Genomic DNA, 19,518 nt, shown 5'->3' with positions numbered 1-19,518 from the left:
CTTTAGTTTGTTGATCATGGCTTCCTCTGAGTCCATGGACAAGGACAGCCCGTGTATTAATCTCTTTGCTAACATTCTTGCATAAAACTGTACAAAACAGAAAGAAGCGACAGAGTGGGAGAGAGTGAAAGAGAGAGGGGGGCAAGAGAGTGAGTCATCAACATGGTTAAAAAGAAAACATAAGACATCAATTCAACATCTCAGTCTCCAAAAACGTTTATTTTTATTTTTTAGATAATGCTCTTTAGCGAATTCCAAATTCAGCCTGGAAGGAGTAAAAAGCAGCCATACTAGCTGTCAATATCGCTGGTCATTTGAGATAATGAGAGTAATAACGCTCATGCCGGTCTATCAGCTACCTTTTGAAAAACGTCCTTGTCGTCTATGTACTTGAACACGGTGATGAAGCTAGTCAGCTTGTCCTCCACCTCGTTCTCTGTCATTCCCTTTGCAGACTTCTTGAGCAGATTGTCACAATACTTAGCGAGCTACATGGGTAAAGGGAAAAACAACACAAGGTCAAGACATTACTATGGTCCTCAAAACAAATGTTGAAAAAAAACACAGATAAAGTAGTAGAGCTCTTGACGAACTGCTGTGTACAGGGTTTTAACTTAGTTTATCACTATGGTCTTATCTGATACCCCCCACACATGTCCTAACCTCAGGTGTCATGAATGAGTCTCACACTCACCAGTTCAGGTGCTTTGCAGATGGATTTGGGCTCCCTGTAGTTAACCACTGAAGTCAAAGCCTGGGGAGGATCAAACAAACCAGTAATTCTTCCCCCCCCATCAGTTTCAGTACATCCACAGCTAAGACATCAACTAATAAATATAGTTAAAAGTTATGTTTTAACTTATGAAGATCCTTCGGAACAATCTTGTGAGAAACAATGTGGAGACACATTCCATAGTGAACACAAACACCACTCACTGGTGCCACCTACTGGCTTGACCTGTCCCTAGTGTCCAGATTCTGATTTCCCCTCTAAGGCTGCCAGCCAGGGAGTCATAACATTAATACCTTATCAAGTGCGCTCATGAAGTGCTGATCCCCATTCAGGACTGTGTTAATGAGCTGAACAAATTTACTGTGAACCTCTAACACGGACTCCACAAACAGGGTTGGCATCTGAGGAGGTAACAACACAACAGGAGAATTAGTAGTGAGTTGTGAATATTATGTTTGTGATAATGGTAATCTGATAATGCATATGCCTACTGATAATACATACTGATAATGCGCAGCGACAATGTAGTGTTTGAAGTCCAAAAACAATACATTTAGACAAAAGGATTAGCAGGGTGCTGTTATACATTTACAATGATGATAATCAGATAACGTACAATGATAACGTATAGTGATACACAAAGATGTGACGTACGTTTTCCTGAGAGAGGTTACTGGTGGCTCGGAGGCCCTCGTCGTGGATATGGATCTGGAGCTCCTGGATCATGTGGGGTAAGCCGCTGGACACGGCTCTCAGCAGGGTGTACATGTTAGCCATGTCTGTATGGGGTAGCAAGAGGGAGAAAGAGGGGAGAGGAGAGCGAGACCAGAAGGAAGACAGAGACAGACGGAGCCAGGGGAGAGTCAGTCATAGAGACGGGGTTCGTACAGACAGACACGTCAAATTCAAGGACTTTCAAGTACATTTTCAAGCACTAATGTTTATTTTCAAGGACCATCAATTTGTAATACTTCCTAACATATACATGTTCTATTCATCACTACCTCAGTTATACCCAATAACACGTCTTTCAATACGTAATTACTACATACTTGAGTAGTACGTCAGTAGTGATGATGTTGTAATTTGAGAAGTGATGAGCAGTTTCGGGACGTGCCTACTGGTGAACACATTTCCTATTCGCAATACTACACAATTCCAGCTTAATGACCGTATTGTATTACTATAGGGAATTTGGGAATCTACTACTTAATAGCTACTAAATAGTGTACTAGCTATGCAATTGTGTTCATGTTATGTAATATTGTTTAATTGATATCACAATATGCTTAACTCTTTCTTGAACTGCACTGTTGGTTAAGGGCTTGGAAGCAAGCATTTCATGGTAAGGTCTACACATGTTGTATATGTGACAAATAAAGTTTGATTTGATTTTAAATACTGTAGCCGCAATAATCTTTGAAGTCACAACAGCCTGTTTCTGGTGAATTCAAATTCATAAATGGAGCTATGGATCAGTCAATGAGATCAACATGATTGTGTAAAACAAACTCAATGACAATAAAACAACCTTTTATTTTAGGTTACAGACCAAAATGTTTTATGTTGAACCATTTTCAACAACAATCTCAAAAATGTCCATGTCAATAAAGTTAATTTAATATGAGAGAGAGAGTTGGATTTAGATGCATTATTGAAATTGTAAATAACAGATGGCAGTCTGAACAATTTATCAGAGAGATGAGAATACGGAATAAGATTTGTTTAGCTAATAGTGATAATGGTTGAAATAAAGACTGAAAGCAAATGGTAGATGAAGGTGAGAAAACTAGCTACCTTTTGTCTAATTAAGCAATAAGGCTTGAGGAGGTCTGGTATATGGCCGATATATCACTGCTAAGGGCTGTTAGGCACGACATATCGCGGCCCCATATATCACAAACCACCGAGGAGCCTTATTGCTATTATAAACTGGTTACCAATGTAATTAGAGCAGTAAAAATACATGCTTTGTCATACCCGTGGTATACGGTCTGATATACAACAGCTTTCAGCCAATCAGCATTCATGGCTCAAACCACCCAGTTAATAATAAAAAACACATCCATGGGCATAGCACACATGTAACATAGTGTGTACACCGCAAAGATCAACATCACAGCTCACCTGATACATCATTCAGAGTGGTAGACACTCTTTGTCTCTCTGAAAACATTCCATTTAATTTCAACAACAATCTAAAACATTTCCATGTCAATAAAGTTAATTGAATTATACTGAACAACAAAGAAACGCAGCAATTTCAAAGATTTTACTGAGGTTCAGTTCATATAAGGAAATCAGTCAATTAATTCATGAGGCCCTAATCTATGGATATCACATGACTGGGAATACAGATATGCATATGTTGGTCACAGATACCTTTAAAAAAAAGTTAGGATTAGAAAATCAGTCATTATCTGGTGTGACCACCATTTGCCTCATGCAGTACAGCACATCTCCTTCACATAGAGTTGATCAGGCTGTTGATTGTGGCCTGTGGAATGTGGTCCCACTCCTCTTCAAGTTGCTGGATATTGGCGGGAACTGGAACACGCAGTCGTACACGTCCAGAGCATCCCATACATCCTCAATGTCTGGCGAGTATGCAGGCCATGGAAGAAGTGGGACATTTTCAGCTTACGGGAAGTGTGTATTGATCCTTGCGACATAGGGCCGTGCATTATCATGCTGAAACATGAGGTGATGGCGGCGGATGAATGGCACGACAATGGGCCTCAGGATCTCGTCACGGTATCTCTGTACATTGAAATTGCCATTGATAAAATGCAATTGTGTTTGTTGTCCATAGCTTATGCCTGCCTATACCATAACCCCACCACCACCACCACGGGACACTCTGTTCACAATGTTGACATCAGAAAACTGCTCGCCCACACAACCTCATACATGTGGTCTGAGGTTGAGGCCGGTTAGACGTACTGCCAAATTCTCTAAAACGACGGAGGTGGCTTAAGGTAGAGAAATTAATATTACATTCTCTGGCAACAGCTCTGGTGGGCATTCCTGCAGTCAGCATGCCAAATGCAAGCTCCCTCAAAACTTGAGACATCTGTGGCATTATCTTGTGTGACAAAACTGCACTTTTTAGCGGCCTTTTATTGCCCCCAGCACAAGGTACACCTGTGTAATGATCATTCTGTTTAATCAGCTTCTTGATATGCCACACCTGTCAGGTCGATGGATTATCTTAGCAAAGGAGAAATGCTCACTCACAGGGATGTAAACAAATTTGAGAGAAATAATCCTTTTGTGCGTATGGAAATGTTCTGGAATCTTTTATTTAATCTCATGAAACATGGGACCAACACTTTACATTGCGTTTATATTTTTGTTCAGTGTATATTGAAGAGAGTGAGTGAGTTAGTGTGAGTGATGTGCTCACAACAGTCCAAGCTCAGCCTTTTTATCTTCCATTGATCTTCTGAAGTTGTTGAACTTGATACTGCATTCTCTGGACATTGAGGTCTGCCTCTGTAGCTACCTTTTCCATTTATTTTTGCAAGAGTTCCATGTCCTTTTCCAGGAATCTCTTTTTATTTGAGGTCCTCATTGTCTACCAATTTTATTTTCTCTGCCCTCCTGTGGTCATGATGTGCATCTAGGTAGTCTTGATTTTTCTGCCTTGCAGACTTGCAGTAGGATATCCTTGGTGCGTTATGTTGACTTTCTTCAGTCCTACTGCATTCTCTACAGCATTATACACCAGTCTTTGTGCTGTGCAGGGCTGCTCCTTTTTGTTTACAACAGTGAGAGCGGAGTTGACTGAATACCCCCTTTCTACCAAGGCCTGTCAGTGGGAGAGCAGATGGACAATTTGAGTTGCTTGCCACAGGTCTCTGTAGTTCTCCTTACCCTTCAGACGCTCTAAAAATGTGCTCAGAGGAGTCCTCGGCAGATCATACTCACTAAACAGAGTGATGTTTCAAAACTTCCTGCGATATGAAGCACTCCAACTGCCACTGGGCATGCTTCAATTTAATTACGTAAGCTTGAGAAGACTGTAAATGTAAATGTAAGACTTTTGAATTTGCGCTCACAAGCTGCAGGATTCCTTGCCATCTGTTGTGGGTCAAGACAAACAGCCTGTCTCACAAAACTGGAGTGATGGGGTTTTGAGCATCAACTTCCTCAAGGAGGCACTTCTTTTTGTCACTCTGAAACGCAAAAATCCTCCTCTCACTCACTTTGCTAGCCGCTTTTTGTTTTAGCAGCTTACGTGTTGAAAACCCAATGTCATCTTTGGAAGGGACCCACGGCATCATCCTCTGTCACCATGTATTTTGAGAGTTTCAGGGGGGTTGTAAGTGTGTCTGTCACCTCTTTTCAGGACCCTGCTCATGACATTAGTCAATAGGTCTGCCCAGTCTGCTGCCAGGAATGGGAGCATGGGAATGTATGTACCCTTGAATGCGTTTGGCTACAAATATGAAAAGAATATGTTTTGCTGGGTGAAGTTTGCCTGCTATTGCTTCCTTTACAATTGTGAATGTAATGCATGTCGGTGTTCTGTAGGATTTTATTCGGTTTGGCAAACCCTCTAAGGCTCTAGTTGCAACCTCTGTTTTTTGTACCTATAGGTGTCCACAAAACTTTTTAGGGAAAACTGAGGAGCCTGTGGTTGTCACAAAATCATCTTGCCTTGCAGGGACGTCGTGCGACAGTCTATAGAAAGCATTTAAAGTGCCCTCTATGTCCCTATCTATGGAGCCAAATACATTTTGAAACGCATTGTGGATACTGTGCAAGGAACATGTTCCAATGTCAATTAGCTCTCGGTTTGTGGCTTCTGCAAGGACATCAGAAGTGAATTCTCTGTAAAACTTGTGGTTAACATGTGGTCCATCCATCGAAATTTGTAGGAGGCGAGATATGTTAGGTTTATCTGTCAACTCTAGTGAGAGAGACAGTCCTTAGCTGTACCATGTCCCATGAATGATGAGTCCAGGTAGTGTATGGTAACGCTGTTGGTTGTGGGGTCTAAAAACCTTACGTGGACATCAATTTGCTTGAGCTGCAGTCGTTTGTCAAAAAGCAGCACATAACCATCATTCTTCTGCAACTTGTCCAGGAGATGGTGTCAAAAGTAAGGTGCAAGACCATGATTTATCATGTAGGCTATCTTCTTCTCCCAACAGGCATATGACTTGGCAATAGCACTGTCCGGAAACATCAAGGGGAAATTGTTGTGTTTTCCTCTGCACTTTGGCAGGATAAAACAGTTAGAGTTTAATAGCACACTTCCGTCAATACCTGCTCTGAAGACCCTTCATTGTGCGCACCGACCACAGCAGCCTTCAGTGGTTCATAAGGATGAAGGAACCAGAAGGTCAACTGGCGAGGTAGCTCGAGAAGCTTGGGGTGTATAACTTCAAGGTCATTCTTCGTCCAGGGCGGTCTTGGCTCGCCCATGATTGAGTGGCAAGCCAGCCACCAGGTCGATGGGCTCTGTTACTTCTCTTCCAAGGAGCATCAAGTTCGGAGCAAATTAATTTCCAGGCATCCAGAGCGCGAAACACGTGAGGGAGGGGGGGGAGGAATTATGTAGGTAGTCTGCCTGGAAATTCATTTTCAAGACCAATACATTTTTCAAATATTTTTCATATTAACATTTTATTTTCTGTTCTCCTCTCATTTATATTCAAGTAATTTTCAAGCAAAAAACTTGAGAAAATATCTTGTATTCCAGAGTGCCAAATTCAAGTACTTCAAGCACCTTGCGTGAAACCTGTGGAGATCTTTAGTCACAGTTCTCTGTTCAGTTTGAAATCTGATAGCTACAGTGCATTCGGAAAGTATTCAGACCCCTTGACTTTTTCCACATTTTGTTACGTTAGAGTCTTATTCTAAAATGTATTACATTGGGTTTTTTCCCCTCAAATCTACACAAATACCCCATAATGACAAAGAATAAACTTTTTTTTTTTTTTGCACATTTATAAAAAAATACATGAAATATCACATTTACATATAAGTATTCAGACCCTTTACTCAGTAAATTGTTGAAGCACCTTTGGCAGCGATTATAGCCTCGAGTAATCTTGGGTAGGACGCTACAAGCACACCTGAATATGGGGAGTTTCTCCCATTCTTTGCAGATCCTCTCAAGCTATGTCGGGTTGGATGGGGAGCGTCGCTGCACAGCGATTTTCAGGTCTTTCAAGAGATGTTTGATCGGGTTCAAGTCCGGGCTCTGGCTGGACCACTCAAGGACATTCAGAGACTTGTTCCAAAGCCACTCCTACGTTGTCTTGGCTGCGTGCTTAGGATGGTTGTCCTGTTGGAAGGGGAACCTTAGCCCCAGTCTGAGGTCCTGAGCGCACTGGAGCAGATTTTCATCAATGATCTCTCTGTACCTTGCTCTCTTCATCTTTCCCTCTATCCTGACTAGACTCCCAGGCCCTGCCGCTGAAAAACATCCCCACAGCATGATGCTGCCACCATCGCGCTTCACCGTAGGGATGGTGACAGGTTTCCTCCAGACGTGACGCATGGCATTCAGGCCAAAGAGTTCAATCTTTGTTTCATCAGACCAGAGAATCTTGTTTCTTATGGTCTGAGAGTCTTTCAGGTGCCTTTTGGCAAACTCCAAGCGGGCTGTCATGTGCCTTTTACTCAGGAGTGGTCTCCGTCTGGCCACTCCACCATAAAGGCATGTGCTGCAGAGAAGGTTGTCCTTCTGGAAGGTTCTCCCATCTCAACAGAGGAACTCTGGAGCTCTGTCAGACTGACCTTTGGGTTCTTGGTCACCTCCCTGACCAAGGCCCTTCTCCACCGATTACTCATAAACATGATGCACCTGAGCTGAATTTCGAGGCTCATAGCAAAGGGTCTGAATACTTATGTAAATAAAGTATCCATTTTTTTATTTTGAATAAATTTGCAAAAATGTCTAAAAACCTGTTTTTGCTTTGTCATTATAGGGTATTGTGTGTAGACTGATGAGGAAAAACACATATTTCATCAATTTTAGAATAAGGCTGTAACGTAACAAAATGTGTAAAAAGTCAATGGGTCTGAATACCATCCGAATGCACTGTACATCCAATGGCCAGTAACATATGGGAGTCAGTCAATGAACCATATGGGATTCAGCCAGGTCAAATTATATTTTATTTAACCTTTATTTAACTAGGCAAGTCAGTTAAGAACAAATTCTTATTTACAATGACGGCCTACCCCAGACAAACCCTCCCCTAACCCGGATGACGCTGGGCCAATTGTGCACAACCCTATGGGACTCTCGATCACAGCCGGTTGAGATACAGCCCGGGGGGCCTCCCGGGTGGCGCAGTGGTCTAGGGCACTGCATCGCAGTGCTAACTGCGCCACCAGAGTCTCTGGGTTCGCGCCCAGGCTCTGTCGCAGCCGGCCGCGACCGGGAGGTCCGTGGGGCGACGCACAATTGGCATAGCGTCGTCCGGGTTAGGGAGGGTTTGGCCGGTAGGGATATCCTTGTCTCATCGCGCTCCAGCGACTCCTGTGGCGGGCCGGGCGCAGTGCGCGCTAACCAAGGGGGCCAGGTACACGGTGTTTCCTCCGACACATTGGTGCGGCTGGCTTCCGGGTTGGAGGCGCGCTGTGTTAAGAAGCAGTGCGGCTTGGTTGGGTTGTGCTTCGGAGGACGCATGGCTTTCGACCTTCTTCTCTCCCGAGCCCGTACGGGAGTTGTAGCGATGAGACAAGATAGTAATTACTAGCGATTGGATACCACGAAAATTGGGGAGAAAATGGGATAATTTTTTTTTTAAAAAGAGATACAGCCCGGGATCGAACCCAGGTCTGTAGTGACGATGCAGTGCCTTAAACGGCTGCGCCACTCAGGATCCCAATCCACTCAGGTTTCCAAATACAGCCTGCTTGATCGCCAATGTAAGGATGACCTGTGCATAATTAACACTGGCTCTAAGCCAGCCCCTGGCACCCTGACCATCTAACTTACTGATTGACCATCTAAATACAGAATTACCATCTAACTAGAGTAACAGACATTCTAAGCCAGCCCCTGTATCTATTAGTAACAAACAAACTGACCGTCACTCCTGTAACCAGACTGACCGTCTCTCTTCTCCTGGCGGATGATGTTCTGACACTCTCCGTGGAGAAACTGCAGGTGGTCCGCCACCATCCTCTGCTGGCATTCATGGATGACTTTGGCGTATGAGCTGGGGTGCAGGTACTTCCGACATCGCACCTCCTCATCTTTCAACCTTCCTAAAACCTAAGTGGAGCCAGGGAAGAAAGGGAACACATTGGATTCATTGATTTGTTTAATATGGTTAATTATGCACATTTCAAAGTCGCTAAATGGCCCAACCCCAGTAGGGCTGAAAGCCAATAACCTACTTCAATCTACCCTGCAGCACTGTCTACTTAATGCAATGATAGGGAGGTGAACAGAAAGCACCAGGGTTGGGGTCAATTCCATTTCAATTCCAGTCAATTCAGGGTGCACACTGAAATTCCAATTCCTTTCAATGAGGAGAATGTTGGAATTGAAATTTGGTTTACTTTCTGAATTGAATGAATTTGACCCCAAACCTGGAAAGATCTATACTGGGATAAGTGACTGTGTGGGGAAAAAATACCACATCATATAAGCAACGCTAATGTCGCCAGCAAGCATATCCCATATATAGAGATTTCAGTCACCACCACACAGCACAACAACAGATGGACAGATGCTCCTATACACTGTAGACTGGCCACCATGCCTTTTGAAGCCAGTGTTGTGATTATCCTTGTTAAATGGCGATCACATTAATCTTATCATTGTCACTGATTTACAGGTCCACTTGTGAACAGAGTCCGAGTCCCAAATGGAACCCTACTCGCTATATAGTGCACGACTTTTGACCAGACTACAGCCCATAAGTAGTGTACAATATAGGAAACAGGGTGCCATCGCAGACGCACCTGAAGGCAGCCATGATGTGAGCTAGCTAATGTAGGGGACTGTCTGTTTCTGCGCTACAGTCAGTCAGACAGAAATACACAGACTCAACTCTTAAGTCAGCACATCCACAAGACCTCCCACACCATCTCAACACTGTCTGGGGTGAGGGCAGGGGTGGAGGGCTTCCACTCAGGCCCCGCAATTAAGGAGCCTTACGATGGAGGATTTAACCCCTTCATTGGAATTATAACACATTTTCATAAACACACACACCTGACGGTGCTACAGCTGGTAGCGCCATGAGTCTCCTCGGAGAGTCACTGAGGCCTCCAATAGTATAACACCAACAACACGATAAATGCACAGCAACAATACTCAATACCAATTTGCAGCCATGGCAAATCACATGAACTAAATCAATATTTTCTCAAATCCTAGCCTCAACGGATTGCCTCTACCATCTTTCTGATGTAACATAGGCATTCCTTAGGGTCACAACGGACTGCTCTAAGGCCCTTGGATTATATGTACAAAAAGTCAAAGAAATAACATTAGGAGGGTTGAAACAGGAGTAATTTGATTTCTAAATGACCAGGGTTATTGTAACGGCAGTCTAAGTCGTCCTCCTCCTCAGACGAGGAGAGGCGAGAAGGATCTGAGGACCAATGTACAGCGTGGTAATTTTCCATGATTTAATTAACACAAAACAAGACACTATACAAAATGACAAAACAAACTAACCGTCACAGTCCTAGCTGGTGCAGACAAAACACAGAGACAGGAAACAACCACCCACAATCCCCAACACAAAACAAGCCACCTATATATGATTCTCAATCAGGGACAACGATTGACAGCTGCCTCTGATTGAGAACCATATTAGGCTGGACACAGAAACAGACGAACTAGACACACAACATAGAATTCCCACCCAGCTCACGTCCTGACCAACACTAAACAAGCAAAACACATAAGAACTCTGGTCAGGACGTTACAGTTATTATGCTCAGCCCACAGAGAGCAGCAGGTAACAAGGGAGGGGAGTGAACAGCAATACATGTCCTGTCCAGCATCCATCTTAATTTTTCCATAAAGGCTACTGTGAGCAGTTAGACCAGAGATCTTATAATATATATAGCTGTATGGATCTCTATGAGTTGGGCTACCTACAGCCATCTTACCTTTTCCATATACTGTGAGCAGTTGGACTCTTGCAGTAAATTGGAAGCTTCCTGTTTGTAATACTCTCCCGTTTTCGTCAGAAATGGCCCTTCGAAGATTTCCTGATAAAACTGAAACACAAGAAAAGAGTGTGAGCTGCATAGTGAGTTTAGAGAACACACAGAGTGCACAAACTGTACACCTATGCATAGGCATGGACATGGCTACAGTAGACCAGGGGTCACCAATCGGTCGATCATGATCTACTGGTCAATCTCCAAACATTTCAATAAAAAACCCACAGAAAAAGCCGCTGTTGGCGGTTGCGTGTGGGTAGGCAGTGTTCCCATTTTGAAACATTTAATGTGTCTGAAGGTACAAACTCCGCCTACCCGGCGGGCCCAGAGAGCATATCAAGTGCACCTATAGGCCTACCGCTGGCCAATCGGATAGTTTAGATTATCGTGTCTCCCTGAAGCTTCCTCAAGTGCACAGCAAAGTTGATATTGTGAGATTTCAAAAGGTTAAAAACCATGACTACGAATACAGCAACGAATACAGCAAAGAGCTGCTGTTTCTATGAGTGAGTTCATGTTTAAGTTTTTATTCAGCACTGTCAACACTTTTTATTCAACACGTTTATAAACCATGAAATGCGCTTTTCCTTTCTTCCATTCACACTACAACGAGAACTGCAGCTAATAGAGGAATATTTAACTTTCTCATAGGAGTAAGAACATGAATTTGTACTTGAGGCAGGGAGACTCCAGTTTTGCCATCAGCTGAAAGTAGTGGTCTCCTTTTTGGTCAGTCTCAGCGGAGGGAGGGAGAGCAGAGGAACGGTGAGAGACTGCTCTACACATCCCTCCACTGAGACTGACCATCAGATGCAGGCACCATCAGCCCAGTAAAAACAAAACATGTATTTCAATGTATGCTACCTCAGCTGTGCCTCACAAGCAATACAACAATTGATCAATTCATTACCGGTGAGAACATATACCTCAAGTTTTGATATATATATATTTTTTTTTACAATTGTCTGAGAAGAACAATATTGGCTGGGCAATTCAAGCATAGCCAACATGCGGTGATAATGTATTGGACCTATAGCCTAGGCTACTACACAAACCATCATATACCATCCTCTGACCAGTTATCTTCACTCAAGCCATGAACTGACTCTCTCCATCGTCGGAGAATGCCGCTTTCAAGGATACCATTTTACATCTCTGTGTCCAGTATGAAAGAAGTTAAAGGTAGTTTTGTGAGCTAACGCTAACTAGTGTGGAATGTTGTGCCAGTCCTCTTCACTGGCTGTGCGAAGTTTCTGGATATCGGCGGGAACTGGAACACGTTGCTGTACACGTTGATCCAGAGCATCTCAAACATGCTCAATGGGTGACATGTCTGGCGAGTATGCAGGCCATGGAAGAACTGAGACGTTTTCAGCTTCCAGGAATTGTGTACAGATCCTTGTGAAATGGGACCATGCATTATCATGCTGAAACATGAGGTGATAGCGGCGGATGAATGGCACGACAATGGGCCTCAGAATCTCGTCACGATATCTCTGTGCATTGAAATTGACATCGATCAAATGCAATTGTGTTCGTTGTCCGTAGCTTATACCTGCCCATACCATAATCCCACAGCCACCATGAGGCACTCTGTTCACAACGTTGACATCAGAAAACCGCTCGCCCACACAACGTCATACACGATGTCTGCCATCTGCCCGGTACAGTTGAAACCAGAATTAATCTGTGAAGTGCACACTTCTCCAGTGGCAATCGAAGGTGAGCATTTCCCCAATTAAGTCGGTTACGACGCCGAACTGAAGTCAGGTCAAGACGCTGGAGAGGACAACGAGCACGCAGATTAGCTTCCCTGAGATGGTTTCTGATAGTTTGTACCGTAATTCTAAGGTTGTGCAAACCCACAGTTTCATCAGCTGTCCGGGTGGCTGGTCTCAGACGATCCCGCAGATGAAGTCGGATGTGGAGGTCCTGGGCTGGTGTGACTACACACCGACTGCGGTTTTGAGGCCGGCTCGACATACTGCCAAATTCTCTAAAACGACGTTAGAGGCGGTTTATTAGATAGAAAGGAACATTAAATCCTATGGCAATCACTCTGGTGGACATTTCTGCTGTCGGCATGCTAATTGCACGCTCCCTCAAAACTTCAGACATCCGTGGCATTGTGTTGTGTGACAAAACTGCACATTTTACAGTGGCCTTTTATTGTCCCCAGCACAAGATGCACCTGTGTAATGGTCATGCTGCTTAATCAGCTTCTTGACATCCCACTAATAGGGATGTAAACACATTTTTGAACAAACTTTTAGAAAATACACTTTTTGTGCTTATGTCTGGGATCTTTCATTTCAGCTCATGAAACATGGGACCAAAACTTCACTTGTTGCGTTTATATTTTTGTTTAGTGTACATTACCATTGAAATTATTGCATCACATTATCAGGCAGCCATTGCGAGTGTACCCAGAAGTTTACTAGCCTGGTTGCCATCTCTATTCAGCTATTACATCCCACTCGTCACTCCTGTCATTTGCCAAAGAGATAGGCCTTTCGGCAATCTTCAAACATGAACATTCTATCATTAATGAGCTCGAGATCAGAGGATTTGATCCTGATTCGATAACCCTCACAGCTATCATCCAATCACAATGTTTATGCAAATTAGACTCATCGGAAATCAACTTAATACATTTGATTGGAAAAATTGGGCATTCTGACGTAATACATTTCATTGTAAACAAACATTGGGTGCAGGTAAACAGAGGATTCACGTTTATGGTTTTTTGAAAACCAGCCAATGTGATCACATCACACCAGAGAAGCTTTCGCCATTCAAACTTCCCCGTCAGTTCATTATAAACACTGTAGCCTATTTTATATAGAGCAAGCAAGAGCAAGGTGCTTCTTTCCACGAGTATATACAGTACCAGTCAAAAGTTTGACAGAGTAGGTGTGTCCAAGGTTCTTTTTTTACTATTTTCTACATTGCAGAATAATAGTGAAGATATCAAAACTATGAAATAGCACATATGGAATCATGTAGTAAGGAAAAAAGTGTTAAACAAATCAAAATATATTTTAGATTCTTCAAATAGCCACCCAAAGCCTTGACAGCTTGGCACACTCTTGGCATTCTCTCAACCAGCTTCACCTGGAATGCTTTTCCAACAGTCTTGAAGGAGTTCTTTGCTCGTGTTTCTTGGCCCAAGCAAGTCTCTTCTTCTTACTGGTGTCCTTTAGTAGTGGTTTCTTTGCAGCAATTAGACCATGAAGGCCTGATTCAAACAGTCTCCTCTGAACAGTTGATGTTGAAATGTGTCTGTTACTTGAACTCTGTGAAGCATTTATTTGGGCTGCAATCTGAGGTGCAGTTAATTGCCAATTCCTGAGGCTGGTAACTCTAATGAACTTATCCTCTGCAGGTAACTCTGGGTCTTCCTTTCCTGTGGTGGTCCTCATGAGAGCCAGTTTCATCATAGCGTTTGATGGTTTTTGTGACTGCAGAAACTTTCCGGATTGACTGACCTTAATGTCTTAAAGCAGGGGTTCTTAAACTTTTTCAGCCTGGGACACAAATGAGAAATTCTGTGTTTTCCTGGAACCCAAGCTTCGAAAAATATGCAACTATACATAAAGATTGGTACATTTCATTGCCCTTATGCCTAAAACAAATGCAATATAGACAAAAACAAATAACAATTAAATATCCATATAAATATCTATTAATTATTATTTTCCCCATTAAAAACACTCTTACATATCTGTCTAGGTTGGAACTGTTGCTGTTAAAATACAATAAATCATTTTCATTCTGAACTGGAATAACACAAATGAAGACCAGAAAACACACACACACAGTCCTAATGAGAGCATGTCTATATTCTGGGCTCCGTTTTTGACAGTGCAATACTGAGGTCATGCTCAGCCTTGAAACTGTTTCAATACTTGTTTTTGAAGTATGTCAGAGTTGAGAACCCTGACTGACATAGGTATGTGGTGCCAAACTGGACCAGAACATCTACTGCTTTCTCTGTCAGGCAGGAGACCGCTTCCTGCTGTAGATGAGCATCCCAGAACTGTGTGAGTGTGTTTGCCTCAAAAAGCATCTTGCTTCAATCAGGCTATTCCAGTTCAGAATAAAATGTATTATTGTATTTTAACAGCAACAGTTCCAACCTAGACTTGTTTTCAACAATAATTTCTACAGTAAGATGTACAGTAGGCCTGATCATTTTTCATCTTCATCTGTACTGTTACTAGGGTTGCACTATCAGTAGCTAGCTTGCTTTGGCGAATGTTAGCTATTAGCTATGTACAAGGCCAGGGGATTGTTTGAAAGAGATACTAACATCTACTACTATGAGAGTTAGTTAGTACTCCCTTATTTCCGCTTATCATCAACTGTTATAAAATGACAACAATGCCTTGCTACTTGACTTACTTTTCCACTGTCGAAGCACTGTTTCCTGAAACATTCTGCCCTGTTCTGAAAGAACTCCCTGGATTTACCATCATGCTGTGGATCTTTGGTCAGGACGCGTCGTTTAATTAATTTGTTCGTTATGAGAGTATCATTACTGAGCACTTCCCCGTACAAAACACATTGTGGGAGCTCCTCGTTCTAAGTTTATATGAAAGAGAGAGAAACTCATCGCTGTATATGCGTTTCATGACAATTGAGCTCAGTCAGAACTTGTGGCTAGCATGAGTCCATTTCATGACAGCGGTGAGTGATGGCAAGTAGGAATAACAAGACAGTGGCTTGAACGACAGCGCTGCATTGTGATCTTCAAGAAAACAGCAGAAAAAAAGATCAGGTAAACCGCGAAGCACACGGGCATCTCCCTCTCTCACTCGCGCAGCTGCCAAACTGAGCAGAGACGGCTGCTAAGCAGAGCGAGCCCTGAACAGAGAGCGCAGATGCACTTGGCCATATCAATTCCAGTAATTAATTAAATAAATAAAAAATGTACTCTGACATGTCGCGACCCACTTTGGGTAGCGACCCATACTTTAAGAAAGGCCGTCTTAAAGTAATGATGGACTGTTGTTTCTCTTTGCATATTTGAGCTGTTCTTGCCATTATATGGAATTGATCTTTTACCAAATAGGGCTATCTTCTGTATACCACCCCTATCTTGTCACAACACAACTGTGATTGGCTCAAACGCATTAAGAAGGAAAGAAATTCCACAACATTTTAAGAAGGCACATTGAAATGTTAATTGAAATCCATTCCAGGTGACCACCTCATGAAGCTGGTTGAGAGAATGCCAAGAGTGTGCAAAGCTGTCATCAAGGCAGCTACTTTGAAGAATCTCAAATATAAAATCATTTTGATTTATTTAACGCTTTTCTGGTTATTACATAATTCCATATGTGTTATTTCATAGTTTTGATGTCTTCACTATTATTCTACAATGTAGACAATAGTAAAAAATAAAAATAAACCTTGAATGAGTAGGTGTGTCTAACATTTTTAACCGGTACTGCGCGCGCGCACGCACGCACACACACACGGCCGGAAATATGTGGACACGTGCTTGTCGAAATATCTCATTCCAAAATCATGTACATTTATTAATATGGAGTTGGTCCCCCCTTTGGTGCTATAACAGCCTCCACTCTTCTGGGAAGGCTTTCCACTAGATGTTGGAACATTGCTGTGGGGACTTGGTTCCATTCAGCCATAAAAGCATTAGTGAGGTTGGGCACTGATGTTGGGCGATTAGGCCTGGCTTGCAGTCGGCGTTCTAATTCATCCCAAAGGTGTTCCACGGGGTTGAGGTCAAGAACACCTGCTCTTTTAATGACAGACTGACCAAGTGAAAGCTATGATCCCTTATTGATGTCACTTGTTAAATCCACTTCAATCACTGTAGATGAAGGGCAGAAGATAGGATAAAGAAGGATTTTTAAGCCTTGAGACAATTGAGAATGTGTGCCATTCAGAGGGTGAATGGGCAAGACAAAATATTTAAGTGCCTTTGAACGGGGTATGGTAGTAGCTGCCAGGTGCAACGGTTTGTGTCAAGAACTGCAATGCTGCAGCGTTTTTCACGCTCAACAGTTTAGATTCAAATAATGCAGCCCCGGCTTTTATTTTTTCATCTGTCAGGAAGAATTACAACAAGTACTGCAGAGATGGCAAAATAGCCTCAGGGACTGTTCTTAACCACTGCCTTTTCATGCGCTTTTCAGCACCCGTGGCCTAACCCAGGTGGGTGCTACATGTTCTGCAATGGAGGACCAGTACCTACGGAAGAGCGGATCCTATGGAGGAACTGACTGTCGGAGAAGCAGATGTGGTGCATTGGTGAAGCGCTGTCTTTTTTTCTCTCTCTGCTTGTACCATCTGCTGAAGTTACACTGCCTTTCCAATCTGAACTCCCAGCCTTTCATCTGAAGCCAAATGGAGACATTCAACCTCCGTCTCTACCATCTCAATTTAAAGGTGTTGTTTGTTTTGCTTTCTATGCACTTTTAGATTATTTTCTGGAAAAGTTAAATAAATTATTATTATTAGATTCCAACATAGCACAGCTGCTTACCTTCAGAGGAAACTTTTTCTTGTACTGTTCAACATGAACAAAGGAGTTGATAACCCCATGGATTACTTTCTGATTTGGGTCTTCGCCACACCGGTCACTGGAAGAGAAGAACACAGGCTCAATTAATGATACTATTTCTGTTGAGCATTAACCTGTGCCTAGCTAGAGAATGTAAATAAAAGAGTAAAAGGTGACTTGTGGTTTTAAATGACATATCAAAAGCTGCCTAACAGTAACCCTGAACTGTATTAGCCTGCTATAACACGGTAATAGATACGGTCAGAACAGAGCGAATGTTCATCCTTTACCTTCACAGAAACAAACCCAGAGATCAAGTCATTAAGACAATCACAAACCGCTAAATAGAAGCACTGGTCATTTTAGACCTACAGTCCATTCGGAAAGTATTCAGACCCCTTGATATGTTTTTCCCCTCGTCAATCTATAATACCCCACAATAAAAAAGCAAAAACATGTTTAGACATTTTTGCTAAAATAAAAACAGAAATATCATATTTACATAGGTATTCAGATCCTTTACTCAGTAGTTTGCTAAAGCACCTTTGGCAGCGATTACAGCCTCGAGTCTTCTTGGGTATGACGCTACAAGCTTGGCACACCTGTATTTGTAGAGCTTGTCCCATTCTTCTCTGCAGATCCTCTCAAGCTCTGTCAGGTTGGATGGGGAGCGCACAGGTCTCTCCAGAGTTGTTCGATCGGGTTCAAGTCGGGGCTCTGGCTGGGCCACTCATGGACATTCAGAGACATGTCCCGAAGCCACTCCTGCATTGTCTTGGCTGTGTGCTTAGGGTTGTTGTCCTGTTGGAAGCTGAACCTTTGCCCCAGTCTGAGGTCCTGAGCGCTCTGGAGCAGGTTTTCATCAAGGATCTCTGTACTTTGCTCCATTCATCTTTTCCTCAAGCCTGACTAGTCTCCCAGTCCCTGCCGCTTAAAAACAACCCCACAGCATGATGATGCCACCACCATGCTTCACCGTAGGATAGTGCCAGGTTTCCTCCAGGTGTGACTCTTCGCATTCAGGCCAGGTCTGAGAGTCTTTAGGCAAAGTCCAAGCAGGCTGTCATGTGCCTTTAACTAAGGAGTGGCTTCCGTCTGAACCCTCTACCATAAAGGCCTGATTGGTGGAAAGCTGCGGAGATGGTTGTCCTTCTGGAAGGTTCTCCCATCTCCACAGAGGAACCCTGGAGCTCAGGTTCTTGGTCACCTCCCTGACTAAGGCCCTTCTCCTCCGATTGCTCAGTTTGGCCGCGCGGCCAGCTCTAGGAAAAGGCTTGGTGGTTCTAATCTTCTTCCATTTAAGAATGATGCTGCTGTTTTCTTAGGGACCTTCAATGCTGCAGAAATTTTTTTGTACCCTTCCCCAGATCTGTGCCTCGACACAATCCTGTCTCGGAGCATTCCAAAAAAACAGTTTTTGCTTTGTCATTATGGGGTATTGTGTGCAGAATGATGAGGGATTAAAGAAAATCGATTTTTGAATAAGGCTGCAACTATGGTTGCAAAATTCCAGAAACTTTCAATAAATTCCTTTGTTTTTCTAGATATCCTGGTTAGAGGAATCCAGATTTCCTGCTCATTCCCTCCTGATTCCGGGAATCCTCCAACCGGGGATTTCGGGAAAACCAGGGAATTTATTGAAAGTTCCCGGAATTTTGCAAACCTAGCTGCAACGTAACAAAATGTGGAAAGATTCAAGGGGTCTGAATACTTATCGAATGCACCGTACTTCAAGCATTTCTCCTCCCAGGCTAGCCCTGCTGAATCCTACTGTACATATCAACCAAGAACCAACTTTTTGATTTCGTTGAGCAGCATCCGGATCAGGACAGCTTGCAGTGGCTCGATCATCAGCTTCCTCCACATGTCTAGTGCTAGCTGAAATGACAAAGTGGGGAGAATTGTATGAGCATATTGTCATGACTCTCCAGTGAGGATCCAAATGATCAGGTTACAGTGTATCAGCTCTACAGAACTCTCTCTCACCCGCAGAGAGGGGATGGATGGATGTGGGGATTTTATGACACCTCACACCCATCGAAAATTGTAAGGCAGCAGACAATTCCTTTCTGCTCTAGCATGGGCAATTGGAATGTAT

The 19,518-nt window shown here is 43.1% G+C and overlaps 1 protein-coding gene across 2 annotated transcripts in view; it reads right to left on the bottom strand.

Annotated features, from left to right (window-relative positions):
* Positions 1-19,518, bottom strand: part of LOC120051198 (cullin-2) — a 52,483-nt gene that overhangs the window by 10,219 nt on the left and 22,746 nt on the right. The window contains exons 6-14 of one of the 2 annotated variants that reach the window (XM_038997926.1): positions 19,216-19,298; positions 17,403-17,499; positions 10,832-10,942; positions 8,789-8,975; positions 1,388-1,512; positions 1,027-1,134; positions 695-754; positions 360-488; positions 1-87 (exon numbers count right to left, since the gene is read on the bottom strand). In XM_038997926.1, the coding sequence (XP_038853854.1) occupies positions 1-87; positions 360-488; positions 695-754; positions 1,027-1,134; positions 1,388-1,512; positions 8,789-8,975; positions 10,832-10,942; positions 17,403-17,499; positions 19,216-19,298 (987 nt within the window). The remainder of the gene's footprint in view (positions 88-359; positions 489-694; positions 755-1,026; positions 1,135-1,387; positions 1,513-8,788; positions 8,976-10,831; positions 10,943-17,402; positions 17,500-19,215; positions 19,299-19,518) is intronic. The other variant, XM_038997927.1, reaches the window with a different exon arrangement.

The sequence above is a fragment of the Salvelinus namaycush genome, chromosome 7 (assembly GCF_016432855.1).
Source record: "Salvelinus namaycush isolate Seneca chromosome 7, SaNama_1.0, whole genome shotgun sequence".
NCBI lineage: Eukaryota > Metazoa > Chordata > Actinopteri > Salmoniformes > Salmonidae > Salvelinus > Salvelinus namaycush.
This window is presented reverse-complemented; position numbering and strand designations above follow the sequence as displayed.